This window comes from Archocentrus centrarchus, chromosome 20, assembly GCF_007364275.1.
Source record: "Archocentrus centrarchus isolate MPI-CPG fArcCen1 chromosome 20, fArcCen1, whole genome shotgun sequence".
In the NCBI taxonomy this organism is placed as follows: domain Eukaryota; kingdom Metazoa; phylum Chordata; class Actinopteri; order Cichliformes; family Cichlidae; genus Archocentrus; species Archocentrus centrarchus.
Window position 1 is genome coordinate 31,367,909 of NC_044365.1, and position 27,211 is coordinate 31,395,119.

Sequence of the window (27,211 nt, forward strand, 5' to 3'; positions counted from 1 at the left end):
CCAAAAATAACACTGTGAAATGAGAGGAAAGACATGGAGCCTGATCTCAGGGCGTGCTGAGGCTGACTGGTCAGTGTGCGGCTGCTGTTTGTAGTTGTAAAGCTTTGCATGTTTGTTTAGAATTGGTTTTAAAAAGCACACATGAAGAAAAGTGTAACAACAAAAAAATGTTGGAAGCTTTTTCTATCTATTGGAGCGCTGCACTAAACAGGACACAGCAGAAAATGACAGCATGATAAGCACTGAAAACCGCAAGCACAGGAAGATGAAACTCATCCTGTTTGCTAATAATGGACTGGCTCAGTGTGTTGTGAGCAGCTTACGCAAAAAAATGAGTAATGTGTTATTAATGTATTATGCTCGACACAAAGGTGCCACAGCTTATAAAATTGCACTCAGCTTTTGAGAATTTTGTGATTGCTTTAGTGCAGAATTGGACTCTTCCAGGTCGTCATACTCAGTCGCAGAAAGTGCCTTTGTTTCAAACAAAAAAGGAAGTTCAATCTTTGGTCTTTCACATTCATTTCCTGTCATCAGTTGAAAATCCAAAGTTGCTACAGATTTACTATAATATTAGAAGCCCTTATTTCCCCTTTTGACATGTGTGATTGTTTAGTTTTGTGTGTGCTGCTTTTACAGTTTAAGGATACAGTTTAAGGATTGTGTGCAGAAACAGAATAAATAAAAACAGAAATAAACACAAGGCAGTCTGGGTAAGTAGATTTTACACAGTATCATATTATATGTGAAAATGCGTGTTCATAAATATCAATGCCTGCTCATAACACAGTGAACTCTTAACTGTACAGGATGTGTAAATCTATGAATTTGACTTATTGGCCCTGCTGTGTTTGCAGAGTCAGATGATGAGTGTGGTGGCAGCCCTGTGCGTGAACATGCTGACAGCCAGCCTGTTACTGAGGATCTTCATTCTTTCAAGTGAGCCGTTTTATGTTGGAGACGTTACTCAAACATTTGTGGATCTGCGTAAGATGCAGATGTTTCCATGTTTTCTTAATCTTGAAGCTAAATTCCTGCATTCACAGGTGCTCTGGCTGCTTGTCCGGAGGATTCAGCTTTATTCATCATTGCACCGCAGCAGATGGAGGCGCTGAGTGGATCTTGTCTCCAAATCCCATGTAACTTTAGAGATAAACCAGAAAATACTTTTAATGGTAGAAGACCCTTTGGAGTGTGGATTAAAAATGAGTTTAGATTTTTAAATCCAAAAAATGTGATCTTCAACAGCAGTGGGGCAGTTAGCACCTATCCAATGAGTATTACTGGGAACCTGAGTCAGAAAGACTGCACCACTCTGTTTTCTAACTTAACCACCACACACACAGACACGTACTTCTTCAGAGTAGAGAGCGAGTCATTCAAGGCAACAGCTTACTGTGATCATCTTCAAATAACAGTCAGAGGTAAGAGATTTTATATTGTTATGAATTATATTATTTATATTGGTATGGGAAACTTCAAAATCTCATATAAGGCGTTAAAAATTAGAGTTCATCAAGGGAAATGATTGTGCTGGAGTCACAGCAAAGAGAGGGACTAGGTATAGCAGATGGTGTTTGTGTTTTTGTTGGCCTCTGTCACGCTGTGTTTGACTGGCTGCACAGAAATATGATCCACAGTTTTATTGCCCTAAAATGTGCCTAGATTACAGTCTCAGTTGAAGAAAAACGTTAGTGACCTCAAACCCAATAAATATACTGTATGGCAAAAATATATATAAAAAGGGAGCATGTCACATACTTCAAAGTCAACACAGACATGGTTGTCATGGTTGTGGGCCGGTGGCCCTGATTCATTTTTGTGTGGTTCCATCTTGTCGTATTTTTTGCTGGTGGGTGTTTATTATTTCGATCCTCAGTTTGTTATGTTAGGTTTTCTCTTAGTTAGTTGTTTGTTATTCTGGGTTTCTTGTTAGGTTTGGCTGTTTTGTGGTTAGTTCCACTTCCTGTTTTATTTTGATAGTGTTGTGTTCCTTGTGTGTTGTATTCAGTTTTGCTTCCCCTGTCTTGGCTGCGTAATCGTGTCAGCTGTTTTCCCACCTGTGGTCACTCCCCTCATTAACTCTTGTGTATTTATTGTCTGCTCTTGTCCTTGTCGGGTCCTAATTCTTTAAGTTAACGTTCGTGTTTTGTATTTTCGAGTTTTCTAGTCTTTTTGTGTAACTGGCCTGTCCAGCTTAGTCCCTTGTGTTTATTTGTTTAATAAAGTTTTTGTATAGTTCAGCTCTTGCCCCGCGTCCTGCTTTGAGGTCCTCTCTGCCTGCAGCACCCAGCGTGACATCATTGGCACACACCAGAATGTAAATTCAAATGTATACACTGCTCAAAATAAATAAATACCTTGAAAAAAACATTTAAAACACATCAAAATTTAATGGTGAAAAAATCATGCTGTTATCAATACTGATATGGATCGGGTAATGTGTTAGGAATGAAAGGATGCTAACCAAAATTATGAACCTACAAAGGGCTGAATTCAAAAACACCCCAGAAATCAAAATGAAAAAGCAGACTAGTCCGTTCTGTCGAAATCTTACTGCAGCTACTCAAAATGGTTTGTATGGTTTCCACATGTTTGGATGCCTGACAACATCGGGGTATGCTCCTAATGAGATGATGGATGGTGTCCTGGGGGATCTTCTCTCAGATCTGGAGCAAGGCATCACTGAGCTCCTGGACAGTCTGAGGTGCAACCTGGTTGCGTTGAATGGATTGAAACATAATGTCTCAGAGGTGCTCTCTTGGATTTAGGCAAGGTGAGCGTTGGGGCCAGTCAATGAACTGCCTGCATGCTCTTGCCACTTGAAGTCGGACATTGTCGTGCAGCAGGAGGGTCTAAGGATTTCGTGCCGATAGCTAATCGCAGTCGGGGTGCTCAGGATGAACCTCCTCGTACCCGTGAAAAGCACAGGGCGCCGCTGGTGGACCTGCCAACTCCGTTATTCTGTGGAAAATGCCAATCAGACTCCGTGGTGCTGAGCAGTGAGCACAGGACTCACTAGAGAAAGTCGGGCCCTCAGGCCCCCCTCATGAAATCTGTTTCTGAATGTTTGGTCAGAGACGTTCACAGCAGCGGCTGCTGGAGGTCATTTTGTAGCTCTGCAGGGCTCATCGTGTTCCTCCTGCACAAAGGAGCAGATCCCGGTCCTGCTGATGGGTTAAAGACCTTCTACGGCCCTGTCCAGCTCTCCTACAGTACCTGCCTGTCTCCTGAAATCTCCTCCTTGCACTTTAGACTTTATTGGGATTCACAGCAAACCTTCTGGCAATGGCACACATTGATATGTCATCCTGGAGGATTTGGACTACCTGCGCAGCCTCTGTAGGGTCCAGGTATTGCTTCATGCTACCAGTAGTGACAGGAGTGACCCCTAGCCCCAAGACCCCTTAATGAAAAAACAGTCAGAAAAGATTGGGGTGGGGTGGGGGGGTCCATTCCTGTTTTGGGGGTCATCTTAATGTTGCCCCTCTAGTGCTCCTGCTGTTATTTTCATGAACACCAAAGCAGCTGAAACTGATTAACTGATTAACTGAAACTGATACTTAACTGACCAGATCAATATCCCTGAACTTTAACTGACTTGATGCTGAACTCTGATTAAAAAGTGCTCCTTTAATTCTTTTTTCTGAGCAGTGTTATTTTACTGTAAAGTTGGTACACAGCTGAGGGCTGAACCCAGTTATCTGGGACTGATCACTTTTACTGCCCCGAGTCATTATGAAACATGTATCAATTCCTGTGGCCATGCTTCATTATCAGTTCTTATTTTTTAAAAATCCACAGCAAAATGTATTTTGGCAGGTTTTTAATGTGTTGGCATTTGGATAGATGTTTTTCATGGTTGTGCCAGCCTTCATATGGAAACTCTGCATTGTGTCATGTTTGGTCTTTTTCAGTTTTTGTTGCAGTCCCTTGTCTCATGTGCTTTGTGCTTGTGTTTAGCTTTGCTTCCTTTGTCTTCTTAGTGTTGTTCACCTGTTCTCCTCGGATGTTTCCGCTCAGTTTCCTGTCATTGCCTCTCATGAATTTACCGTCTGTGTCCAGTTCAGTTCTTTGTCGCCTCATTGTCTATGTTTCTGTGTGCCTCCCAGAGTTTGTGTTTCCCTTCTGTTTCCCCTTGGCTTTAGTTTTATGGACTCTGTTCTGCCCTGAGTTGGGATTTTGTGTTTTGCATTTTTGGTTTCCTGCAGCATTTAAGCTGTTTTTTATTTTTAATTTTAACTCTGCGCGCGCTCGTGTTGCTATTGGGCCCGACCCTGCCTGCTACACAGCCAGCACATGACAATAAAAACTACCTACTCTAAAATGCACAACTGTATTTGTGTGGTTATGAAACCACTGCGCTGACAAAATATGTCAGTAAAGGCCGATATGGGGATATTGATTAAAAAAAAAAAATTGAACAGTTTCTTCATCAGACTACAAATAATCCAAATAATAACTATATTATTGATTGTCTTGATGTAACATCTGACTTCATGTGAATCCACAGATTCTCCTTGGAGGCCCAGTATTACAGTGTCAGGTGATCTGAAGGAGAAGGAGTCTGTCACTATAACCTGCTCAGCTTTCACCCCCTGTCCACACTCCCCCCCTGAACTCACCTGGACTCTCCAACAAGACTCTCACAGCAAAATAGAGCAAAACAGAGACGGAAGCTTTACAACTAAAATCCAGCAGATCATCACTCTGTCAGACACACACGATGGACAGAAGATCAGCTGCTCTGCCACATATCCTGTGAACCAAGGAGAAGACACCAAGACAGCAGAGACTGCAGAGACTCTCAGTGTTTCATGTAAGACTGAATTTTGCTCAGTGAAGAAGGAAAATATATTTAATTCTTAAAATTCTGGTTACTGATGGACTTACCAGAAAAGTTTGGAGTTACAGACTTATTTATCAAGTCAAAGCATTTTTGAAAAGCTCTCCTCTCTGTGCACTTTTATTCATTTTAAAATCTCTTCCAGATCCTCCCAGAGACACCTCACTGCTGATCAGTCCCACTGATCCAGTATCAGTGGGCAGCACGGTGAGTTTAACCTGCCTCTGCAGGGCCAACCCGCCCGCTGACAGTTATGTCTGGTTCATGACCCATGGTGAAAAGCTGGAAATGATCAAGGCTGACACGCAGGTTTACAGCTTTGAGGTGACCAAACTCGATCGAGGCAGATTGTACTTCTGCGGCTGCAGGAACCCTCTGGACACCCAGCTTTCAACAGGAAGTCAGCTGCTGTTTGAAGGTAAACACGGGAATTACATTTGTGACGAGTCGTTTCCCATCAAGTAGGTGACCGACCGTGCTGTCGCGTTACAGGTGATGAACACTTGGGGAAAAGTGTTGGCGTCTACGCTGTAATCAAGACAGTGGGAATCATAATGCTTGTCAGCACACTGGTCATCTTTGAGTGGTGAGATGCAGCTTCACACTGACTTTGTCTAATAGCACGTGTTTATATGAGTTGCATCATTTAACACAACCAAAACAAGGTTTCTGTCTTTCTAACGTGTTTCCACCTTTTTCTTCCAGCTGGTTTAGATCTAGATGTCTCAGCAAACCAGAGGCAGAAAGATGAGCAGAGCGGCACAACAATCTAACAGCTAAAGTGTCTGCAAGTCTCAGGAGGGAGTAAAATTCAACTTTTTAAAATATCACTTCATTTACTGGAGCTCTGTACTGTAAGAGTCTATTAGCAAGAACCTGAAGGTGTTGTAGATTTCTCTGTAGCTTTGTGTTTAATGCTAAAACACCAGGAATCTTTCAGAGGTTAAAACACTCGTGTCTCCACCAAAAGAAGAGAGCGCAGCGCACTTACACGGGAGTAAAGGCAGCCAGTTCCAGTTATGATTGTTGTGATAAATTTGAGCTGCAAGTTGCAGCAAAATGATGCTTGGTTTGGAAAATTGTCACAGTGTAGCATTTAAGAGCCAAAGAGACATATATTAGCCTTAAATACTGGATTTAGGTCTGTTGTGTGGCAGAATAACCGCCCCAGTAAAGCTGATGTTGTTCTGCGTATCACTGATGTGTAAATATGCTTTTTTTCTCTCTTTTTTTGTTAACATATTTGCAGTTATAGCTTTACAGCATGGTTCAATGATCAGTTTGATTCATCCACAAAACCACAGAGTACTGATCATGTAACTCTGGAAACTCTTAAATGCATAAATACATAAAAACAAAACCACTGATAAAAACAAGAAATCTCTTCCATTATAATTATTCAGTACAAATTACTCATGAATGCAGCTCTAGCCTTAATTAAAAACAAACATTTTCACCTTTATTTTACAAATGAAGGTGAAAATGTTTGTTTTTAACCTTTATTTTACAAATGATGAATTAAGCAAATTTGGGAAAGCAGCAACCTTTAAGACGAAATCATGTGATGAGATGGAGGCTAAGTGAGTTCTTAAATCTGGTGCTTAGTTTGATCAATCATCCTCTGTTGTGTAACGTTGGTGGTGTAAAACCCTTTGCTTACTTGTTAGTGCTGCGCTGATAAGAAGCCTTTTCTCCAGGCCAATAAGCTCTAAATAGACCAGCTTTCTTTAAAGATGACACCAGACCTGCATGATTTTTTTCACCTAAATTTCTTCTGGTTTGTGTTTTTTTTTTGTCAAAGTCAGCTTAGTGTAAAAATAAAAGCATCTTTATTTGACGTCATGTTGACTGACCTGTCTTTTTCTTTTGCTCTAAGTATATTAAAGGTAATTACATCACGTGATTAATTTGCTTGTGTCCTTTCCACCTGATGCATATGTGAATGTATTTTGTGACGCGTCGTTTCAAAGAGACGACAGAAGTGGAGGCTGAGATTAAAACTTTCAGCGTTTAAGACGCCGGCACCTTTATTACTTCTTCTCACAGCATCATTTGTGTTTGTACATCTTTAAGATACCTGTGTACCTAATCACTGTTGATATAATGTTATTACTTATGAGTTTTAAAATAAATTCAAGGATGCAGGCTTGGAATAACTCGTCAGTTTAAAGGTCTTTGATGGTATTAAGTCATTTGAGACTTCTAAGATGGACTAATATCTGACTTCCTCTATCACAGAATTTTAGCAGGAAGGACTAAAATAACAATTTTCTCTGCTCTGGCAAAGGGACATCATGTGACGGTTACAGCAGTTTTGCAACCGCACAAACTGACTTTAATTCACTTTCTTAATCATTTTCTTCTGAACAAACGGCCAGACTGCACAGGTCGCTGTGACTCTGCTAAAACAAAATCATTTCTCTGTAAAATCGTCACTCTGGCTCATTTGGTAAGGAAACATTTCACTGTGGTTATTCAATAACTTGTTGTAATAAAAGTTTTCATTGTTTATTCTTCTTTTGCTGCACTGACAGAGATATTGTGTACTTTTATTTAGTGGAGTTTTAGGTTTACATGAACTGTGTTGTGTTCTTGCAGTTTTCCTTTCAAAGCAAAGCTCTACAAATGTTTTTCATCAGTAATGCAAAATAAATTATGTGGTTACATATGGAAAGTTTTTCTTTTATTATTGAGAAACAGCTTTAAAAGACAGCTGTACTGTGTTAAAACTTTATGCGTGAAGCGATTAAAAGAACTTTTTGTGTGTGGAAATGCAGGAAACGGGTTTCTGTGCGCACACGCTGGCAGTCGGCATGTTCCTGACTGTCCTCCTGGTTTCAGGTGAGCTGTTTGTCCACTTATTTCTGAACTGTTTACAATGTGAGCCTCATTTAGAAACAAAGCCAAATTAGAGCTTTTTTTCCAAGTGCTTTTATGATGATTTGAAATTGAACTGCTTTATGTAGAAACTGTGAACAACAGATGGAAAACAGCAGTTTGTTGGTCACTGCAGCAGACTCTTATTCAAACTTCAAATATAACACAATGAATCCAGAAAGGCAGATGGTGTAAATGTGTCCCTCACCTCTGAATTATCTGTTAAAACCAAGAAACATGCAAAACTCTAACTGTAAAAATGCATTAATGTTTTGAGTCCTGTTGGCAGTAGAACAAAAGCTCATTAAGTTTCAAAATATTGATGTGTGAATGGGTTCATGTGACATGTATTTACAGGTGCTTTGGCTGATTGTCCTCGTCAACCAAACCTCTTCATAACTGCACCAAAGACGATGGAAGCACTGAGTGGATCTTGTCTCCAAATCCCGTGTAGCTTCACACTGAAAGAAGAACAGGAATTTATCAGCACAAGTAAAATCTTTGGAGTGTGGATTAAAAATGATTCTAGATTTAACTATAAACCAAACAATGTGATCTTCAACAGCAGTGGAGCAGTTAGCACCTATCCAATGAGTATTACTGGGAACCTGAGTGAGAGAAAGTGCACCACTCTGTTTTCTAATTTAACCACCACACACACAGACACATACTTCTTCAGAGTAGAGAAAGAACCATTCAAGGCGACAGCTTCATGTGACCCTCTTCAAATAACAGTCAGAGGTAAAGAGTTTGGAGTTCTTTCTTAATGACAAAATGCAAATTTGAAGTTCACTCTTGATTGTTTGATTTTCATCAATATCTTCTGAGGAAATCTCATATTAGTTATTGTCGTAACAGCCTGACTCTGAAAGGATTTCTTATATAATTTCTGCTCTGACGTACAGTAATTACATTTCTACAGTTGGGTCTGATTTTAGGAGGGTATGATCACAGGATCATGTTTGAACATTTTAAAAGCTGTTATGAACTGCACTGTGCTTTTTAATGCTAATATGTATGTGATTTATGTGAATACACAGATTCTCCTCAGAAGCCCAGTATTACAGTGTCAGGTGATCTGAAGGAGAAGGAGTCTGTCACTATAACCTGCTCAGCTTTCACCCCCTGTCCCCACTCCCCCCCTGAACTCACCTGGACTCTCCAACAAGACTCTCACAGCAAAATAGAGGAAAACAGAGACGGAAGCTTTACAGCTGAAATCCAGCAGACCATCACTCTGTCAGACACACACGATGGACAGAAGATCAGCTGCTCTGCCAGATATCCTGTCAGCCAAGGAGAAGACACCAAGACAGCAGTTAGAGACATGACTCTGAATGTTTCATGTAAGACTAAATTTTGTTTTATGTAGTTGGAAGATTGATAATTGTTTGGCTTTTTTAATTTATTTTTTAAACTCTTTATTGAAAAGGTGAAAATGGGTTGACTAGAGTTCTCCGTTGAATCCTGCAGCATGGTTTGTGGGTCTGCTGTAATGAACAAATGTAATTCTGTTTCACTCTTTTTCAGATACCCCCAAACAAACCTCAGCATCCATCCATCCATCAGGTTTGGTGTCAGCAGGCAGCTGGGTGAACCTGACCTGCTCCAGCAGAGCCAAACCTCCAGTCAGCAGCTTCACCTGGTTCAAGAATAGCACAGATGGACCTGTGAGCGTATCTGAAGGACAGATTTACAGCTTCAATGTAACAGATGGAGGAGTTTATTACTGTGTGGCCACTAATGATCTGGGTAATCAGACATCAGCAGAGATCGATCTTAATATTGCAGGTAAATGCAGAACTATACTGTATTCAGTAATGGATGAAGTCTGATGTCAGTATACAGTGTGTTGAATTATAAACAGTGTGTTTAAATTAAATCCTAACAGACTGATTGGAATAATGGAATGGGATCAATATTTCAGATAGATTTAGGTTGTCAGTTGCCCATCAAGGTCGACCATCTTCACAAAGTACAAGCAGAAACAGGAAGAGAAATCAGGAGGCTGGACATTTATGAATAAGAGCTGAGTGTAATAAGTAGAAAGATTTGCCAAACTCAACATCTGTGTTTCTCCAGGAAGTGAACAGCCCTCACCATTGTGGCCTGCTGTTGGAGGGATCATTGGGCTCATCATATTCATCTGTATGATTTTAATTCTTTGGTAAGCCTCTCAGATCAATGCTCAAGTACCCCCCCCCCAAAAAAACAAACAAACAAACAAACAAACAAACAACAAAAACAAACCAAAAAAAGGTCTTTCTTAACATATTTTATTCATTTTTTACCTTTAGATTCTGCCTGAACACTGTTAATTGTTTCATTTTGATCGAATGGCTCAGACAAAAGTGGGGGGGGGGGGGGGGGGGGGGGTCTTTTGAACAGTTTTAAGTTTGTAGCTCCTTATTTGGTCATATCACCATCCTGACCCTCCTTGTCGGGTGAAGAGAATTCCAGCCTCCAAGTGTGTTTCCTCAACCGCAGCTGTGGCATTACTACACTGCCATTATTTGTATTGATAATGTATAATCAGGGGTGAGCCAGTAAGGTCCGGTACTGTGTACCACTATAAGATTCTGTGTCAGTACGCAATACCTGGAAGGGGGGGGCGGCTGTTTGCTGTAAAGCCGTCATTCAGAACCGTCTCAGCTGCACTTTGGGTCAGAATAGATCTGCTAGCAATAAGCAGTACAAAACACGACTTCATCAGTTAATAAATTGCTTTTTTTTTGGAGCCTCACTTCTCTAACTTCCCTCCTCGGAGCTCGAGGTTTTCGCCAACGGGCAGCCTGCTCGTTACAAAATATCCTAATTAAAAGCAAAGAGAGATTAACTCATTATGTTTCATATTATTCTGCCCAATTTCAACAACCCAGCACAGCCCGAAAACACTGCTTATGACCGGAGATTTCATTCACCTCCAAAACACAGTGGTTGCCAAGGGGACTGAGGTTTGAGAAAGTTTGGTGATTATTTCTTTCCAGAAGTTTTGTGTTGGTGGACAGAGGCAGAGTGCGTGGAGGCGGTCATCAGGTGTGTTAGTGTGCAGTAGGTGCAAACATCTTCTAATTTCTGCCTTATCCAGGTAGGCATCAGTAAAGTAAAATATTGTTATGTATGTATATATATTATGGTATATGGGGATTCTAAATATCAGGTTTCATTGTTTTGTTAGTTATTACTCTCTATATTGTGCTTGTACAGAACGGACTCGGACAGCTCTGTTAAACGTGACGACCTCTCTTTATTTAACATTTTAACAACCTCCCTCTAGTCCACAAGAGGGTGCTACATCCAATCTGTACTGACCCCGTCACTACCATAACATCCCCCCTTCTGAGACCATTAATAATAATAACAACAATAGAATGGTTAGAATGGTACTTTCACTTATCAGTATGCACTCATTCCAGTGGAACCAAATGTTAAGTAATTTAGGGCGGTTATCTCACCTTAAGCTCATAACACCATTTCACTTATTTATTAAATTGTTTTTATTGTGAAATTATCTAGACTATGAAGGTGGGTTAGACTCCCCGATCCTTCAACTGAGTGAGGGGATTATTCTGCCCCGGGCTGGTCACTCAATTCCTCGAGAGTACCTTCTACCTAAGTCAAAGTCCTTAAGGTACCTCGGAGGGTTTCGCTCTCTTGTTGGATATCTTCTGGCAGTAGGTTGGCTGCCTGGTGGTACAGCAGACTGCTGAGCCACGCCTGAAACAGGGTCGATATTCTCAGGCATGACAGGACCTTGTTGTTCTGCAGGTTCAGATTCAGTCCCTTTAAGTGGAACAAGATGGCACCTGTTTAGACGTAGGAGCCCCCTAGGGGTCTCAATGAGGTAAGACCGGGGTGTATCTGCTCTGCCAGATATAGTCCCATTGCCTTTCATGTCTTTGATCCAAACTTGATCTCCCTGGTGGAGTCCAGTGAGGTCACGTGCTCTGTGTCTTTTGTTGAACCATTTCCACTGTTTCTCTCTCTCTTTCTTTTCTCTCTCTCTCAGTGCGGTGATGTTTGTCCAGGCTGGGTTAAGGCTGGATGGGAGGACAGGTAGTGTAGTTCGAAGTTTCCTTCCCATCAGGAGTTCTGCAGGGCTATGTCCATTGGCAAGCGGTGTGGCGCGATATGCCATGAGAGCAAGATAGGGATCTCCTTCTTTTTGTAGAAGGCTCTTTACTGTCCTAACGGCCCTTTCTGCCTCACCATTGCTCTGAGGAAACCTCGGGCTGGAGGTGGTGTGGAGAAAGCTCCACTCTGAAGCGAACCTCTGGAATTGCTCTGAGGAGAACTGAGGCCCATTGTCCGACCTAAGCTCTGCTGGAATGCCATGGCGTGCGAATATGGACTTTAGGTGTGCAATCACTGCTGCTGACGTGGTAGATGTCAACTTAGCAATTTCTATATACCTTGAAAAATAGTCCACTGCAACCAAATACTGGTTGCTATTCCAGTCGAAAAGATCTACGCCAACTAATTCCCATGGTCGTGCAGGAAACTCAGTTGGCATGAGTGTTTCTCTGTGTTGCTGTCTCAACTTTGCACATGACTCACACTCTTCTACTAGCTGTTGTAGTTGAGAGCTCAGTCCTGGCCACCATACTGACTGCTTTGCTCGTTCCCTTGACTTTGCGATGCCCTGATGACCTGTATGCAGCCGTGTTAGGATCTCATTTTGTAATACCTTTGGAATTACAATGCGCATACCTTTTAGCAGAAGTCCATTTTCTTCTGTCAGGTCTCCTGAATGCTGATGATACGGGAAGCATGAACCCGGAATTTTTTGTTTTTCCGGCCAGCCCTGTTTACAGTAGTGCTTGACTTGTTTTAGCGTTTCATCTTTGTCTTGCTGCTCTCTTATCTGTTGCAGTCTCTCCTCTGTTGCCGGGAGACATGAGATCACCTGATGTGCATACAAGTCTATTTCATCAGTCATTTTCTTGTCACAACCAGTCCTTTCTGGTGTTCTGGACAGCACGTCTGCAGTTGCTATGTTTTTCCCGGGGACATGTGAGATGGTGAAAGAGTATCTCATTAGTCTCATCCTCATTCTCTGCACACGTGGTGGCAGTTCATCCAGGTTCTTTGAGCCCAAGAGTGGTACCAGTGGCTTGTGATCTGTCTCAACATGAAACTCAATACCAATAAGAAAATCAGAAAATCGTTCACATGCCCAGGTTATGGCTAATGCTTCCTTCTCAATCTGGGCATATCTTTGCTCTGTGGAGGTTAGTGCTCTTGAGGCAAATGCCACTGGCTTGGTTATGCCATCCTCCTGTTTCTGGAGCAGCACTGCTCCCAATCCATACGAAGATGCATCAGCCGACACCGTCGTTTGAGCTTTAGGGTTGTAGAGTGCCAAACTTGGTGGTTTGCTCAGTTCTGATTTAATACCATCAAACGCTGTCTGTTGAGCCTCGCTCCAGCACCACATGTTTTTAGTGCTGAGCAGTTCCCTCAACGGCTGTGTTTTCTCTGCTAAGATAAGATAAGATAAGATAAGATAGTGTTTATTTGTCACATGCACAGTTATACACAGTACAATGCACAGTGAAATGTATTTTGTACCTGCAACCTTATATACACACACATATAAATAAGAAGAATAAAAATAAAAAAAGTAATTCACACTATACACTATACTCTATATACTATACACTATACACACTTTTTAAATTATAATATTTACACTGTGCAATAATGGTCCAGTTAGGGCTCAGAGTTGAGCAGACGGATGGCTTGTGGGTAAAAACTCTTCTTCAACCTTTCAGTCTTAGCCCTCAGGCAGCGGTAAGGCCGGCCTGATGGGAGCAGGGAGAAGAGAGAGTGTCCGGGGTGGCTGGGCTGTTTTAGGATCTTCATGGCCCTCAGCCTGCACTGCTTGGTGTAAATGTCCTGCAGGTTGGGGAGGGTGGTTCTGATGGTCCGTTCAGCTGAACGAACCACCCTTTTTAGGGCCATGAAGTCCTGCTTGGTGCAGTTTCCCATCCAGGTGGTGATGCTCCCACGCATGATGCTCTCGATGGTGCAGGTGTAAAAGTTCCTGAGCACCTTGAGTGGGAGCTTGAAGTCTCTCAGCCGCCTGAGGAGGTAGAGACGCTGTCTGGCCTTCTTCACAGTGATGTTTATGTGATGAGTCCAGGACAGGTCCTGTGAGATGGTCACTCCCAGGTATTTGAAAGTGTCCACTCTTTCCACCTCAGCACCACTGATGACAAGTGGATGGTAGTCCCTCTGCTGCTTCCTGCTGAAGTCCACGATCAGTTCCTTTGTTTTGCTGACGTTGAGCAGGAGGTGGTTCTCCTGGCACCAGTTCTCCAGGCGGGAGACCTCTCTCCTGTAGGCTGTCTCCTCATTGTGAGAGATTAGTCCCACAACAGCAGTGTCGTCAGCAAACTTGATGATGACGTTGGACTCTGACGTGGCCTCGCAGTCATGGGTGTACAGTGAGTACAGCAGAGGGCTGAGCACACAGCCTTGGGGGGATCCAGTGTTGAGGGTGAGGGAGGATGAGGTGAGGTGACCCCCTCGTACCACCTGTGGTCTGCTGGTCAGGAAGCTGTGAACCCACCTGCACAGGGATGGGCCCAGGCCCAGGTCCAGCAGCTTAGAGACCAGCCTGGAGGGAACTATGGTGTTGAATGCTGAGCTGTAATCTACAAACAGCACTCTCACATAGTTCCCCTTACCAGTGTCTATGTGTGAAAGGGTCTTGTGGAGGAGGAAGGATATGGCGTCATCTGTGGATCTGTCTGGCCGGTATGCAAACTGTAGTGGGTCGAGGGTGGTAGGCAGTGAGGAGGTGATGAATGTCTTGATGAGTCTCTCAAAACACTTCATCACCACAGAGGTGAGTGCTATGGGCCTGAAGTCATTGGGGCTGCTGGGGTGTGGTTTCTTTGGGACAGGGACTATGATGGACTTTTTAAAGCAGGTGGGAATCACACACAGTTTCAGTGAGAGGTTGAATATCACTGTAAACACAGGTGCCAGCTGGTCAGCGCAGGTCTTAAGGACACGTCCACTAATACCGTCTGGTCCAGCCGCTTTCCTGGTGTTTACACGTCTAAACGCCCTCCTCACGTCGCGCTCCGTCACAGTGAGTGTCTCCGCCCCTCCGGCCGGGAGCGCAGCGGGCTGTCGGCTTCCCGACTCAAAGCGCGCAAAGAAGATGTTGAGTTCATCAGCCAGAGAAGCGTCGGCACTCACCGGGTGTGTGTGTGGTGCTTTGTAGTCCGTGATGGTGCGTAGTCCCTGCCACAGTCCCCTGGAGTCAGACTGTTGTAGTTGCTGTTCCAGTCTGCGGCCATAGCGATGTTTTGCCTCTTTCACCGCTCTGCGGACGTTGTATGATGCAACCTTGTAGTCCTCCATGTTCCCAGAGGCGAGGCCGGAGTTGTAGGCAACGGTGCGGGACCTCAGGGCGTCGCGGACAGATTTATCCACCCACGGCTTCTGGTTGGGAAAAGTCCTGATGGTCCTCCTAAGTGAAGTGTCTTCAACAACTTTCCCAATAAATCCCACAACAGTTTCCGTAAACTCCTCGATGTCTCCGCCCGCGCTGCTGCGAAACATGTCCCAGTCGGTTGAATCCAACGCACCCTGCAGAGCGGCCTCTGTTTGATCAGACCACCGTGTCACTTCTCTCACAGCAGGGGGTTCCTGCCTGAGCCGTTGTTTGTATTTCGGCATGAGAAGTACAGAGGTGTGGTCAGACTTCCCAAAAGGCGGAAGAGGCTTTGCTTTGTAGCCATCTTTGAATGGAGAATAGCAGTGGTCTAGGGTCCTCTCTCCTCTGGTGGGGCAGTCGATGTGTTGAATCAACTCCGGTATCAGCTTTTTCAAGTTTGCACTGTTAAAGTCCCCGGCTACGATGAGAGCCGCATCACGCTGGTTAGCCTGATAGGTGGAAATAGCCTCATGTAGCTCGGATAGTGCAGTGTTTGTGTCCGCCTGAGGTGGAATATAGACGGCGCTGAAGATGACCGACGTAAACTCGCGGGGCAGGTAGTGGGGACGGCATTTCAGGGTTAGGAGCTCCAGGTTAGGTGAACATGATTGTTTCAGAAGGACAACATTCCTACTGTCACACCAGTTGTTATTAATCATTAGGCACACACCTCCTCCTCTTGATTTTCCAGACTCACTCGTTCTGTCCGTGCGATGAACACTGAAGAACTCCGACGGCTGTACGGCGTGGTCCGGTATGAGGGGAGTCAGCCATGTCTCCGTGAGACAGATGATGTTGCAGTCCCTTATGTCCCTCTGAAACTGTATCCTGGCCCTGAGTTCGTCCAGCTTGTTATCCAGTGACTGGACATTAGCCAACAGGATGCTCGGCAGTGGCGTTTGGTGCGCTCTGCGCCTCAGCCTCTCTCTTACGCCGGCTCTTTTCCCTCGGGGCCTTGTCCGTGACCTGGGTCCTTTGTTTGAGCTGGCCCACTGGAAACGCAGTATCTCCCGAGGCCAAGTCGGGTCGGGAGAAAAAGGTGTCAGAATACAGCCAGAGTGCTGTATTCTGATATTAAAAAGAGTCTGTCTGTCATACGTGATATGACACAGAGCAGGCGGAATTATAAAGTCCAAAATTAGAGCTAAACCTAATATATACAAACAAAGCGTAGGAGCAGGTACGACGGCTGCTGACCTCACCGGCGCCATCTTGAATCTCTAGGTGGGGAAGGTATTTTCCTAGGTGATTAACCATTCCCAAGAATCGCCTTACTCCACTCACATCGGTGGGTGCTTCCATCTTGTTGACAGAGGTTACTTTTTCTGGGTCTGCTCTGACGCCTGCACTGTCAATGATTTGTCCCAGGAATTTGATGGAGGACTTTGCGAATTCACATTTTTCACTTTTTAATGTCACCCCTGCTTTTACAAGCTGTTCAAGGACTGCCACAAGTCGCTTGTCATGCTGGGTCTGTGTGTTGGCATACACCAAGATGTCATCCATTTGGCAGACAACTCCATCCAGTCCCTCCAGGAGCTGAGACATTCTTCTTTGAAAATGCTCTGGAGCTGAGGAGATGCCGAAGCAAAGTCTGTTGAAACAGTATCTTCCAAACGGTGTGATGAAGGTTGTCAGAAGAGCTGACTCCCTGGACAAAGGTATTTGCCAAAATCCTGAATTTGCATTAAGTTTTGAGAATATTTTTGCACCCTCTAGTTGTCCTAGGGTGTGCTCCACTGAAGGCAACATGTGTTGTTCTCTTTTAACAGATTTGTTCAGTTTGGTCAAATCCACACACACACACGGACTTCTTCTCTGTTTGGTTTGGGTACTGGGACCATACCTGCACACCAATCAGTAGGCTGCTCCACTCTGGAGATTACTCCTAAATCTTCCATACGAGCTAGTTCCTTTTTTACTCTGGGTAACAGGGGAACCGGTACTCGTCTTGGAGTTGACAGGGCCAATGGTTTAGCATCTGCTTTGAGCTCAATTTTGTAGTCACCCTCCATCCTCCCTAAGCCACTGAATAGTTTGGGGAACTGCTGCTTCACTGCTTCCATTGATGTGAGTGACACTGCTTCTACTCTGGCCACCAACCCAAGAGCTACACTTGCTGTGCGGCTAAGTAGCCCTTGTATCAGATCCGCTACTACATACACGGGCTGTCTTGTAGTTTTGCTGGGAGTGCTCAGGTTAGCTGTAAACTTCCCTTTAACTTCTAGTGGGGACATACCTGCACCATACAATTTCAGGTTTGTGGGTTGCAGCTGCGGTCTTTGTGCTAGAGTGATGTATTCTTTTTCTGGCAGCACGGTTACGTCTGCTCCGGTGTCTATTTTGAGTAGACAGGCCTGATTGTTCACCTTTACTGTAGTAATCCAAGCATCATCTGGCGTGTCCGATGCCACCGAGCCCAGAAATGCCACTTCTTCACTGTCATCACGTGCTGCTTGTACTTCTCTCACTGCTCCCGATCTGCATACTCTTGCATAATGTCCTTTCTTTTTACACAGATTGCAGAGTACGCCCCTTGCTGGGCACTCATTTTTGCTGTGGGAGGGTGTCTTTCCACATCTGGTACACAGTCTTGTGCCCTGTTTCATCATTTTCCCCATGTTATCTGGCACCATTTTTGTTTTTTTGAACTGATTTGTTTTAGTGTTAACAATGTCCACATTGCATGGGTTTCCCTGCTTGAAATTGCTTTTAAGGAGATCCTGCTGTTTCTTAACAAGCTCGCTTTGTCGTATTCGAATCACTGCTTTTTCTAACGTGAGCTCGGCATCCATTTGCAGTTGCTCCGAGAGTCTCTTGTCTCTTATGCCCACAACGAGTCTGTCCCTTATCATTTCACTGTGCAGCGCCGCATAGCCACAATGTTCTGCCAAGGCATATAGGGATGTAATGAAACCATCCGCTGTCTCCCCCACTTCTTGTTGTCTTTGGTTAAACTTCGCACGTTCAAAGATAACATTTCTTCTAACAACAAAGTGTGCATCCAGTTTATGCTTGAGAGTGTGGTACTCACTCGCCTCCTCCTCGGTCAGGTTCAGTGAAGTTATCACGTCCTCTGCTTCGTCACCCATTGTGTATATCAGAGTGTTAACCTGGTTTTCTTCCGGCTGCAACTTGAGTCCCGACGCTATCCTGACTCGCTCAAAGCGTCTGATCCATTTCGGCCACTCTTCCGGCTTTGAGAAGTCAAACTTGGGCGGCGGTGATACTTGAAATGCTGCCGGTGCGGCTGCCATGTTGCTGATCGGGCTGCCAGCTAGCGCTTGCTGCTGTGTTAGCTTAGCTTCAAAAATTCCTTTCGGTCCCGGTATGCAGCGCGAGTTCCCTCTGGTGAGAAGGCCTCTTCTCTCCTGTGGCTCTCTTTCCCCTCAGAGAACTTCTGACACCATGTTTTGTTAGTTATTACTCTCTATATTGTGCTTGTACAGAACGGACTCGGACAGCTCTGTTAAACGTGACGACCTCTCTTTATTTAACATTTTAACAACCTCCCTCTAGTCCACAAGAGGGTGCTACATCCAATCTGTACTGACCCCGTCACTACCATAACACATGACCTCTGACCTCTTCTTCAAGGTCAAATAAGTTCAAACTTTCATAAAATGTCTTTTGTCTTTGAAACTGCTTCAAATTCTGCTGCCTTTGTTTGTATTGGCAACATGTTGGAAAAGATACTGGCACATGGAGATTCTACAGGGGTTGGACAATGAAACTGAAACACCTGGTTTTAGACCACAATAATTTATTAGTATGGTGTAGGGCCTCTTTTTGTGGCCAATACATCATCGATCGTCTTGGGAATGACATATCCAAGTCCTGCACAGTGGTCAGAGGGATTTTAAGCCATTCTTCTTGCAGGATAGTGGCCAGGTCACGACGTGATGCTGGTAGAGGAAAACGTTTTCCTCCAAAACACCCCAAAGTGGCTCAATAATATTTAGATCTGGTGACTGTGCAGGCCATGGGAGATGTTCAACTTCACTTTCATGTTCATCAAACCAATCTTTCACCAGTCTTGCTGTGTGTATTGGTGCATTGTCATCCTGATACACGGCACCGCCTTCAGGATACAATGTTTGAACATTGGATGCACATGGTCCTCCAGAATGGTTCGGTAGTCCTTGGCAGTGACGCGCCCATCTAGCACAAGTATTGGGCCAAGGGAATGCCATGATATGGCAGCCCAAACCATCACTGATCCACCCCCATGCTTCACACTGGGCATGCAACAGTCTGGGTGGTACGCTTCTTTGGGGCTTCTCCACACCGTAACTCTCCCGGATGTGGGGAAAACAGTAAAGGTGGACTCATCAGAGAACAATACATGTTACACATTGTCCACAGCCCAAGATTTGCACTCCTTGCACCATTGAAACCGACGTTTGGCATTGGCACGAGTGACCAAAGGTTTGGTTACTGTTGTGGATTTAGCTGCAACATCTGTTTTTAAAGGAAAAATGCCCAGACGTCCGATTTGAACTTCATATTGCTTTTACTAGAACTGCCTCTAATTAATACATTTGTACAACACACTTGTTCGGCTGGCTAACATGCTTAAAAACTAGCTAACAACACTGTCTTCTTCGCCTCTGCCAAAACGCGAGGCAACACCGCCATCTAGTGGGGAATCTAAATGCATATATTTGAAGGAAAAACACGTTCTGGAATAAATGAAATATGTTACATTAATATCTTTTATCAGTAAACTATTAACTAAATTATTGGTTCTGTGTGTTTAAATGAATTTGTAAAACACATTCAATAACCTCTCACATAACTAATTTGCACCTAAACCATTTGTTACTAAATATTCAACATCCTCCCCCCCAGAAGACAGTTTAAGCAATAATTTCAAAAGGATACAGTAGCTGAACTGGTCTTCTTAATGTTGTCCCAGTTGAAGTACGCACAGCGCAGGATCTGACTAGTCCATCTCTTCCTGGGAACATTTCTGTAATTAGTCCTGTTTTCCATATTAGACGTGGCATCTTGTCATCTCCAATTAGAACTAGATCTCCTGTTTTGAGTTGCATTGGATTTGGGGTTTGACGAGTGTGTGCAGATCTGAGGTCCTGCAAATACTCCCTCCTCCATCGGTTCCAAAATTCATTTACAAGTCTGTGACGGTATTTCCATCTTCGGGTCAGCTCTTCTTTGTTTGCATTTGTTGTCTGACCTTCTGCAGAAAATGGCTTTGGTGGTAAAGAGGTGAGTCTTTTCCCAATCAGGAAATGAGCTGGCGTCAGAGGTAGAGGTTCTTTCAAATCATTGTACACAAATGTGAGTGGTCTTGAGTTGATAGTGGCTTCTATTTCTGTCAATAGAGAAGTTAACTCTTCAAAACGCAAAGATGCTCTGCCCATGACTCTTTTGAGGCATCCCTTTACAGAACGCACTAATCTTTCCCAAAACCCACCCCACCAAGCTGCTCTCTCCACAATAAATTTCCACTTGATTCCTCTTTCAGAAAAATATTCGAACAGCTCAGGCTCTTTCATAGCTTTCCACAGGTCCTTTAGATCTTGATCAGCCCGTTTGAAAGTTTTTGCATTGTCCGAGTAGATTATTCTGCATAGTCCCCTCCGTGAAACAAATCTTTTGAGTGCCAAGAGGAAACTTTCTGTTGATAGACTCGACACTAATTCAAGGTGCACTGCACGTGTCACTGCACAGGTGAAAAGTGCGACATACGCTTTCTCTGTAGTGTTCTTTGTCTTTACAAACAGTGGGCCTGCAAAGTCTACACCTGTGATTTCAAAGGGCGGTGCTTCGGTAACTCTGTCTTTGGGTAGAGGCGCAGCTGTTTGCTGTGCTGCTTTCACTTTGAATCTTTTACACATAGTACAATCTGAAATACATTTTTTGACAAGCTGTCTTGCACGTGGAATCCAGTATTTCTCTCGCAGATGAACAAGAGTGTCTCTTACGCCTGAAAGCATAACCTTTTTTTGACTGTATTTCATCAGAAGTTGTGTAAATCTGTGACTTGAGGGTAGCAACCATGGGTGTTGCTCATTGAAACTCATGTCCGATTGTTGCAGCCTTCCTCCTACACAGTTTAAACCGTGCTCGTCCAGAAATGGTTTAAAGTCTCTCAATTTTGAGTTTTTGTGCACATTTTCTCCAGTTTTCAACTCTTTTATTTCCCTTTCAAAACTGCTAAGTTGTGCTTCACGTATCCAGACCTTTTCAGCTTCTGATATTTCCTTTGCTGTTATTTCTCCAGCTTTTCTTTGATTTGAACGACAGTTGTGAAGAAATCTTTGAATCCATGCAGTTATTCTTAGAATAGTTTGTAGTTTGCTGTACCTTTCCAGTTGAAGCAATGGCTCAGATTGTACTCTTTCACTGTTACTGAGATGTACTGCGACTTGACTTGCCTTTAACTCCGCTTTAACCTCTTCTTCTGAAAACATGTTTTCTGTTGTCTCTGGCGGGGTGGTTTGATGCTCCCTTTCTTTCAAAAATTGTGGGCCTGACCACCAGAGCTCTTCTTCTTTCAGCCTTGTTGCAGACTGACCTCTTGTTGTGAGATCAGCTGGGTTAAGTTTCCCATTACAATGTGTCCATAGTTCCGGAGGTGTCAAAGTTTGTATCTCCATGACCCTGTTCGCAACAAACTGTTTCCATTTCTTTGATGAGCTGTGAATCCAATGGATCACTATCATGGAGTCTGACCACATTTTGAGTTGGCTGAGTTGCATATTTAGTGCATTCAAAAGGTTATTTGCCAACCTTGCTCCAATCAAGGCTCCCATTAATTCCAACCGTGGCAGTGTTATTGTTTTGATTGGTGCCACTCTTGACTTGGACGCTACCAGCGTGGTAACAGTCTCTTCTTCTGGTGTTTGTCCTTGCAGGTACGCAACTGCGCCATAGGCCCTTTCGCTTGCATCTGTGAAAACATGGAGAACTTGTGATTTACCTGACAGGTTTTCTGTTCCATACCACCTTGGAATGACTATTTGGTGGATCTGAGGAAGCTCCATGCACCACTGTTGCCATGCTTGTGAAAGGTCTGGAGGCAGCTCGTCATCCCAGCTCAGGCCCCTTCGCCACATTTCTTGAAACAAACATTTTACTCGAATAGTAAATGGCGTTAGGAATCCTATGGGATCAAAGATTCTGGCGGATGATCTCAAAACACTCCTCTTTGTGTTCTCTTTTCCTTTCAAAATGCTCATCAAGTGTTTGAGGTCAAATGCAAAGTCGTCTGTGTCCGGTCTCCACACCAAACCAAGTACCTTGAGCACAGCTCCATGTGCTTCTGTTTCTTGTGTAAAATCAAGGCTGCTGTTTGACCACTTAGTTTGCAGTTCATGGAAGTTTGTTGTCCACTTACACAGGTTCATGTTGGCAGCCGCCAATATCGCTCTCGCTCTTGTAGTAAGTTTGTACGCCTCTTCTGCATTGCTTGAACTAGCAATCAGATCATCCACATAAAGTGAGTCTCTCATTAGCTTTACTGTATCTGGTTGGTCAGCTTGATATTTTTCTAGATGATGTCTGATTGTGGCTGCAAGTAAGAATGGACTTGAAGTTACTCCAAACACAACACGTGCCATTCTCATTATGCGTGTGTTGGTGCCTTCAGAATCTGGGGGTCCTGTAAACCACAAAAATCTCACAGCATTTCTGTCACTCTCAGTAATGGATATCTGCAGGAAAGCCTTTGTAATGTCTGCTGTGAAAGCTACTGAATTTTGTCTGAATTTGGGCCAGGTAATAAACAGTCATTTAAAGAAGAACAACCCTCTTCACGTGATGAAGCATTAAAAACTACCCTTAATTTGGTAGTTACCTTGTCCTCTCTGATTACAGCATGATGAGGCAAGTAGTATGTTACATTCTCTGCCTCTGCTGAATAGCTGCTCTCTGGCACATCTTCACATATTCCCTGCTCTTTGTATTCTTCTATTACATCATTGTATCTTTTGAACAGCGTTACGTCAGATTTCAGTTTTCTTTTCAAGCTTTCAAACCTTTTCTCTGCAACCTTCTTGTTGTCTGCTAGTTCGGGTGTGTCTTGTCGCCATGGCAATGCAACTTCATATCGCTCATTTATGAATCTGACTGACCTGTCAAAGCTCTCTTGTGCTTTCTTGTCATCAGGTGTTTCCTCACCTTTGGTAGAAATTCCCAGTGACTCTATTTCCCAAAATGCTTTTAGCTGGTTTGAGATCTCCAATGAGTCTTCACTGAGTCCAATGTGCATACATGCTGCTTCATTCATACTGGACATGACAACTGGTCCTTGCACTGCCCAGCCAAATCTGACAGTCTTTCAGTTTTGCCTGTGACTATTTTCCAGTAGTAATCTGCTCTGATCAGTACTGACAGCTCTAAATCGTCCTTGTCTCCTGTTGACACATCTGCTACCGGTAGCCCTTTTTTCTCCAGCTGCTGTTGGATGTGTTTACTGGGTATTTTCATGACTGCAGTACACAGCTGCGGCGTTTGAACAGCTTCAATCTCAATTTCCTGATCTTTGTTTTTCACATTCTCCAGGACTAGTTTTATGACGTTGCATTTAGTGGTCACAGGGTTCTTAGAGCCAAACGTGTGCAGGTTCAGTATTTCTTGTTTCACCACTGGCAGTTTTAAATCCTTCACTTGTTTCTCCTGAACAAAACTCCGTTGGCTTCCTCCATCAATCAAGCAACGCACAAGCTTCTGTCGGGTTTTATTTGCGGCTCTCTCCCCCTGTTGCTCTTACCAGGCGGAGGGGAGACCAAATGGAAGCAAATGCACCTTGAGAAAAGCTCCACACTACACAGAAACTCACTGGAGATGAGCAGGTTTCGTTTCCAGGATTTATTGAAGCACAAAGTTAAACAAAGTACAAGATAGCAAAAAGTTAAACAAAATGCAAGAAAGCAAAAAGCCTCCCGAGAGTGAGTGCCTTGTGCTGTTGCAAGGGTGGTAGAAAAGCAAAGAAGTAGAAGTCCAGAGTTTAACAGAGTATAAAAAACAGAAGCCCTCTCGGGAGTGAGAGCCTGCAGCCGCTGCAAACACAGGAGAGGAAGAGCAAAGAAGAGCGCTCCCTCCCAACTTTGCCTCTGCCTTTTATAGACCAACCTCACACCTCCTCCAGCTGTTATCAGGTGGAGGGGACATATTAAGATGCTCCTTAGGCAACAGTTCTATGAATTGTTCTCGGGGGCTAGCAAGACACCCAACTTTCCCACGGAAAAACACCTCCCGCAGTCCAGGTGCGCCTCTACCCCTCCCTTCCAGGACACACTCCTCGCTACTCGCCCTCCCCTCGGGAGAAGCTGGGTCAAAAGTGCACTGTGTAAAAGGTGAAGCTCCTCACAAAGGTGGGGGCTAGCATTACTCCAATGGAAAAATCCCAGGCCTAGGGCAGAGCAGGCCTCAGGCCTTTTCCACCCACCTACAGCATGCAGTGCTCCAGTGTGTGAGTGACAATATAGGTGACAAATAATATATAATGTGACCATTAATTAGAGTGTGTGATTAATATATATAACAATACATGATATAAAAATATTGATAGAAAATACTGATGCCAACAAGATAAAAATACACGACACTTCTTTCCACCGGGTCCTTCAATCCTCGCTCTCACAGTTTGCAACAATACTGTTTCACATTTTTCAGTCGGGTTTGCTGCGTGTGGAATGACTGACGAGACTACAGCATCACTTGTGTTCTCTGCAGCATCAGTGTTTTCTAACGGTTGTTCACTTTTGTCACACACTACCGCATGATGTCTCCTACCACAATCAGTGCATGTCACATTTTTCGATCTGCAGTCTCGAGCAAGATGTCTTGGTTTTAGGCACCTAAACCATTTGTTACTAAATATTCAACAGCTACAGCAGCCTGGCCATGTATATTGACCCTGTGGAGCTCCTGACGGATAGTTTTGGTGGAAACAGGAGAGTTGAGGTGCACATTTAATTCTGCCGTGATTTGGGCAGCCGTGGTTTTATGTTTTTTGGATACAATCCGGGTTAGCACCCGAACATCCCTTTCAGACAGCTTCCTCTTGCGTCCACAGTTAATCCTGTTGGATGTGGTTCATCCTTCTTGGTGCTATGCTGACATTGCCCTGGATACCATGCCTCTTGATACATCACAAAGACTTGCTGTCTTGGTCACAGATGCGCCAGCAAGATGTGCACCAACAATTTGTCCTCTTTTGAACTCTGGTATGTCACCCATAATGTTGTGTGTATTGCAATATTTTGAGCAAAACTGTGCTCTTACCCTGCTAACTGAACCTTCACACTCTGCTCTTACTGGTGCAATTAATGAAGATTGGCCACCAGGCTGGTCCAATTTAGCCATGAAACCTCCCACACTAAAATGACAGGTGTTTCAGTTTCATTGTCCAACCCCTGTACATATCACATTATAATTTGCATCCAAATATGTCGCATTTGACCTTTGACCTCACTTTTACATTTCACATCTGCCTTTCGTTCAAGTTGACCCTAAAATTGTCTTGTCAGGAGAATTATTCTTCTGCTGAAATTTAAGCTAAAGCTTCTCCTGCTTCTTTTAGGTGGCTGAAGTCATCCAAACAAGGAGCTTCCCATCAGACACAGGTGGGAAAACTGGACTTTGTTGTGCTTTTAATATGACTGCATTATACCGCCTGCACTCTTAATCTGACTGAGCCGAATCCTCGCTCCCATGAAATGTGATCAAACTTCCTGTTTTCTGCGTTCTACTTTGTTTTCACAGCATCGAGGTGCTCCTGTGTGTAACATGTTATTCTGATAGTGTTACCTTATGAGCTTACATAGGAGCTGATTAAGGAGGGAAGTGAGGTGAACAAAATGAGGTGGAGTGTTTTCCTTTAGCGTTCATTACATTTCAATTTTGGTCTGTTTTTCTTTTCTTTCTTTTGCCCCCACAGAACGTGTCTGTGCAAGAAGCAGCCAGAACAGCCGAAAATGAAGGCATCCATTATGGAGAAATTGTCTTCTCCAAGCAGAGACCAGGACCTTCTTTAAACTCTGTGCAGGGCGGCACGCAGCAGCAGGATTTGGTGTATTCACAGGTCAAAGTGGGCAAAACTGCAAACAGCTTAACTCAGACAGAGTGCATCTACTCTCAAGTGCAGAAGAAATGAGTGTGTGGAAGTGTGTTTGGTTGGACGGATGTTGTTACACAGAAATGTTCTCTTGTTCTACTTTTTATCAGTTTGTGTGTATTTTGTGGATCATATTTATCACACGTGTCATTGTTTTTCAGTTCACCTCTTCCCCCAGCTGTCTCCACTTCCCTCACTATCTCTTGTGTATATTATCACTGTTTCTCTGCTCTGTGTCACGTTGTTGTCGCCTGCTCCATCCGCTCTGTGCGCTCCCTCCATGTTTCTCCCTGTTGAAGGTAGTTTTGTGTTTTGCGCTGCTAACGCCCGTCCGTCCAGCTCTGTTTAGGTTTTGTACTGTAGCTAATGAAGCTGAAAACCAGAAACAACCTGCCTGCGATGCAGTGTGTTTCATGACAGTATCAGATATGTATTTTTTCTCTTTAATAAAAGGCTTGGCACCTAAAACATACTGAGCCAAAATGTTGTGTGTTGAGCTGAAAAGTAACGCTGGGTTCTTTTGTGGCCTCGTCTTTTAGTGAACGGTGGTGTTGAATTTGTGCTCATTTGTACATCTGACTGTTGATGCATTAGTCAAATCTTTAGAGAGTTTTGTTTCCTTTTTTATGTCTGAAAAAAGTTTTTCATCCTGAAGTCCTCAGAAATCAGCTTTTTGTAACCCATGAACTTAACATGTTCTAAGTAATACAGAACAGATCAGATTTATTGGTGCATTTCTGCAGACGAGGTCAGTTGACCCGTCAGACTGAAGTAAAAAAGAGTTTAAGAACTTATATTGTGTAAAATTTATTACATAATGCTTTATGTGTTTATAAATTGCAGTGAGCTGTTTGCTCACTTTTATATAAGAATATTACTTGAGTCAAAGGGCACCACAGTGTGGGGGGGGAGTGGGACAGACCCAGGGCTCCAGTGGTGGCAGGGGGTC

General features: G+C 43.7%; 1 protein-coding gene across 1 annotated transcript; it reads left to right on the forward strand.

Annotated features, from left to right (window-relative positions):
• Window positions 1-596: 596 nt before the first annotated feature.
• On the forward strand, window positions 597-26,730 carry LOC115799196 (uncharacterized). Its single transcript, XM_030756218.1, has 15 exons — window positions 597-713; window positions 858-939; window positions 1,047-1,424; window positions 4,514-4,819; window positions 4,992-5,264; window positions 5,339-5,432; window positions 5,552-5,585; window positions 7,134-7,295; window positions 7,624-7,687; window positions 8,081-8,464; window positions 8,764-9,069; window positions 9,254-9,514; window positions 9,806-9,890; window positions 25,729-25,771; window positions 26,086-26,730. Exons 2-15 carry the CDS (start codon window positions 864-866, stop codon window positions 26,299-26,301), a joined length of 2,682 nt encoding a protein of 893 aa, XP_030612078.1. The 5' UTR covers window positions 597-713; window positions 858-863; the 3' UTR covers window positions 26,302-26,730.
• The last annotated feature ends 481 nt before the right edge of the window (window positions 26,731-27,211 follow it).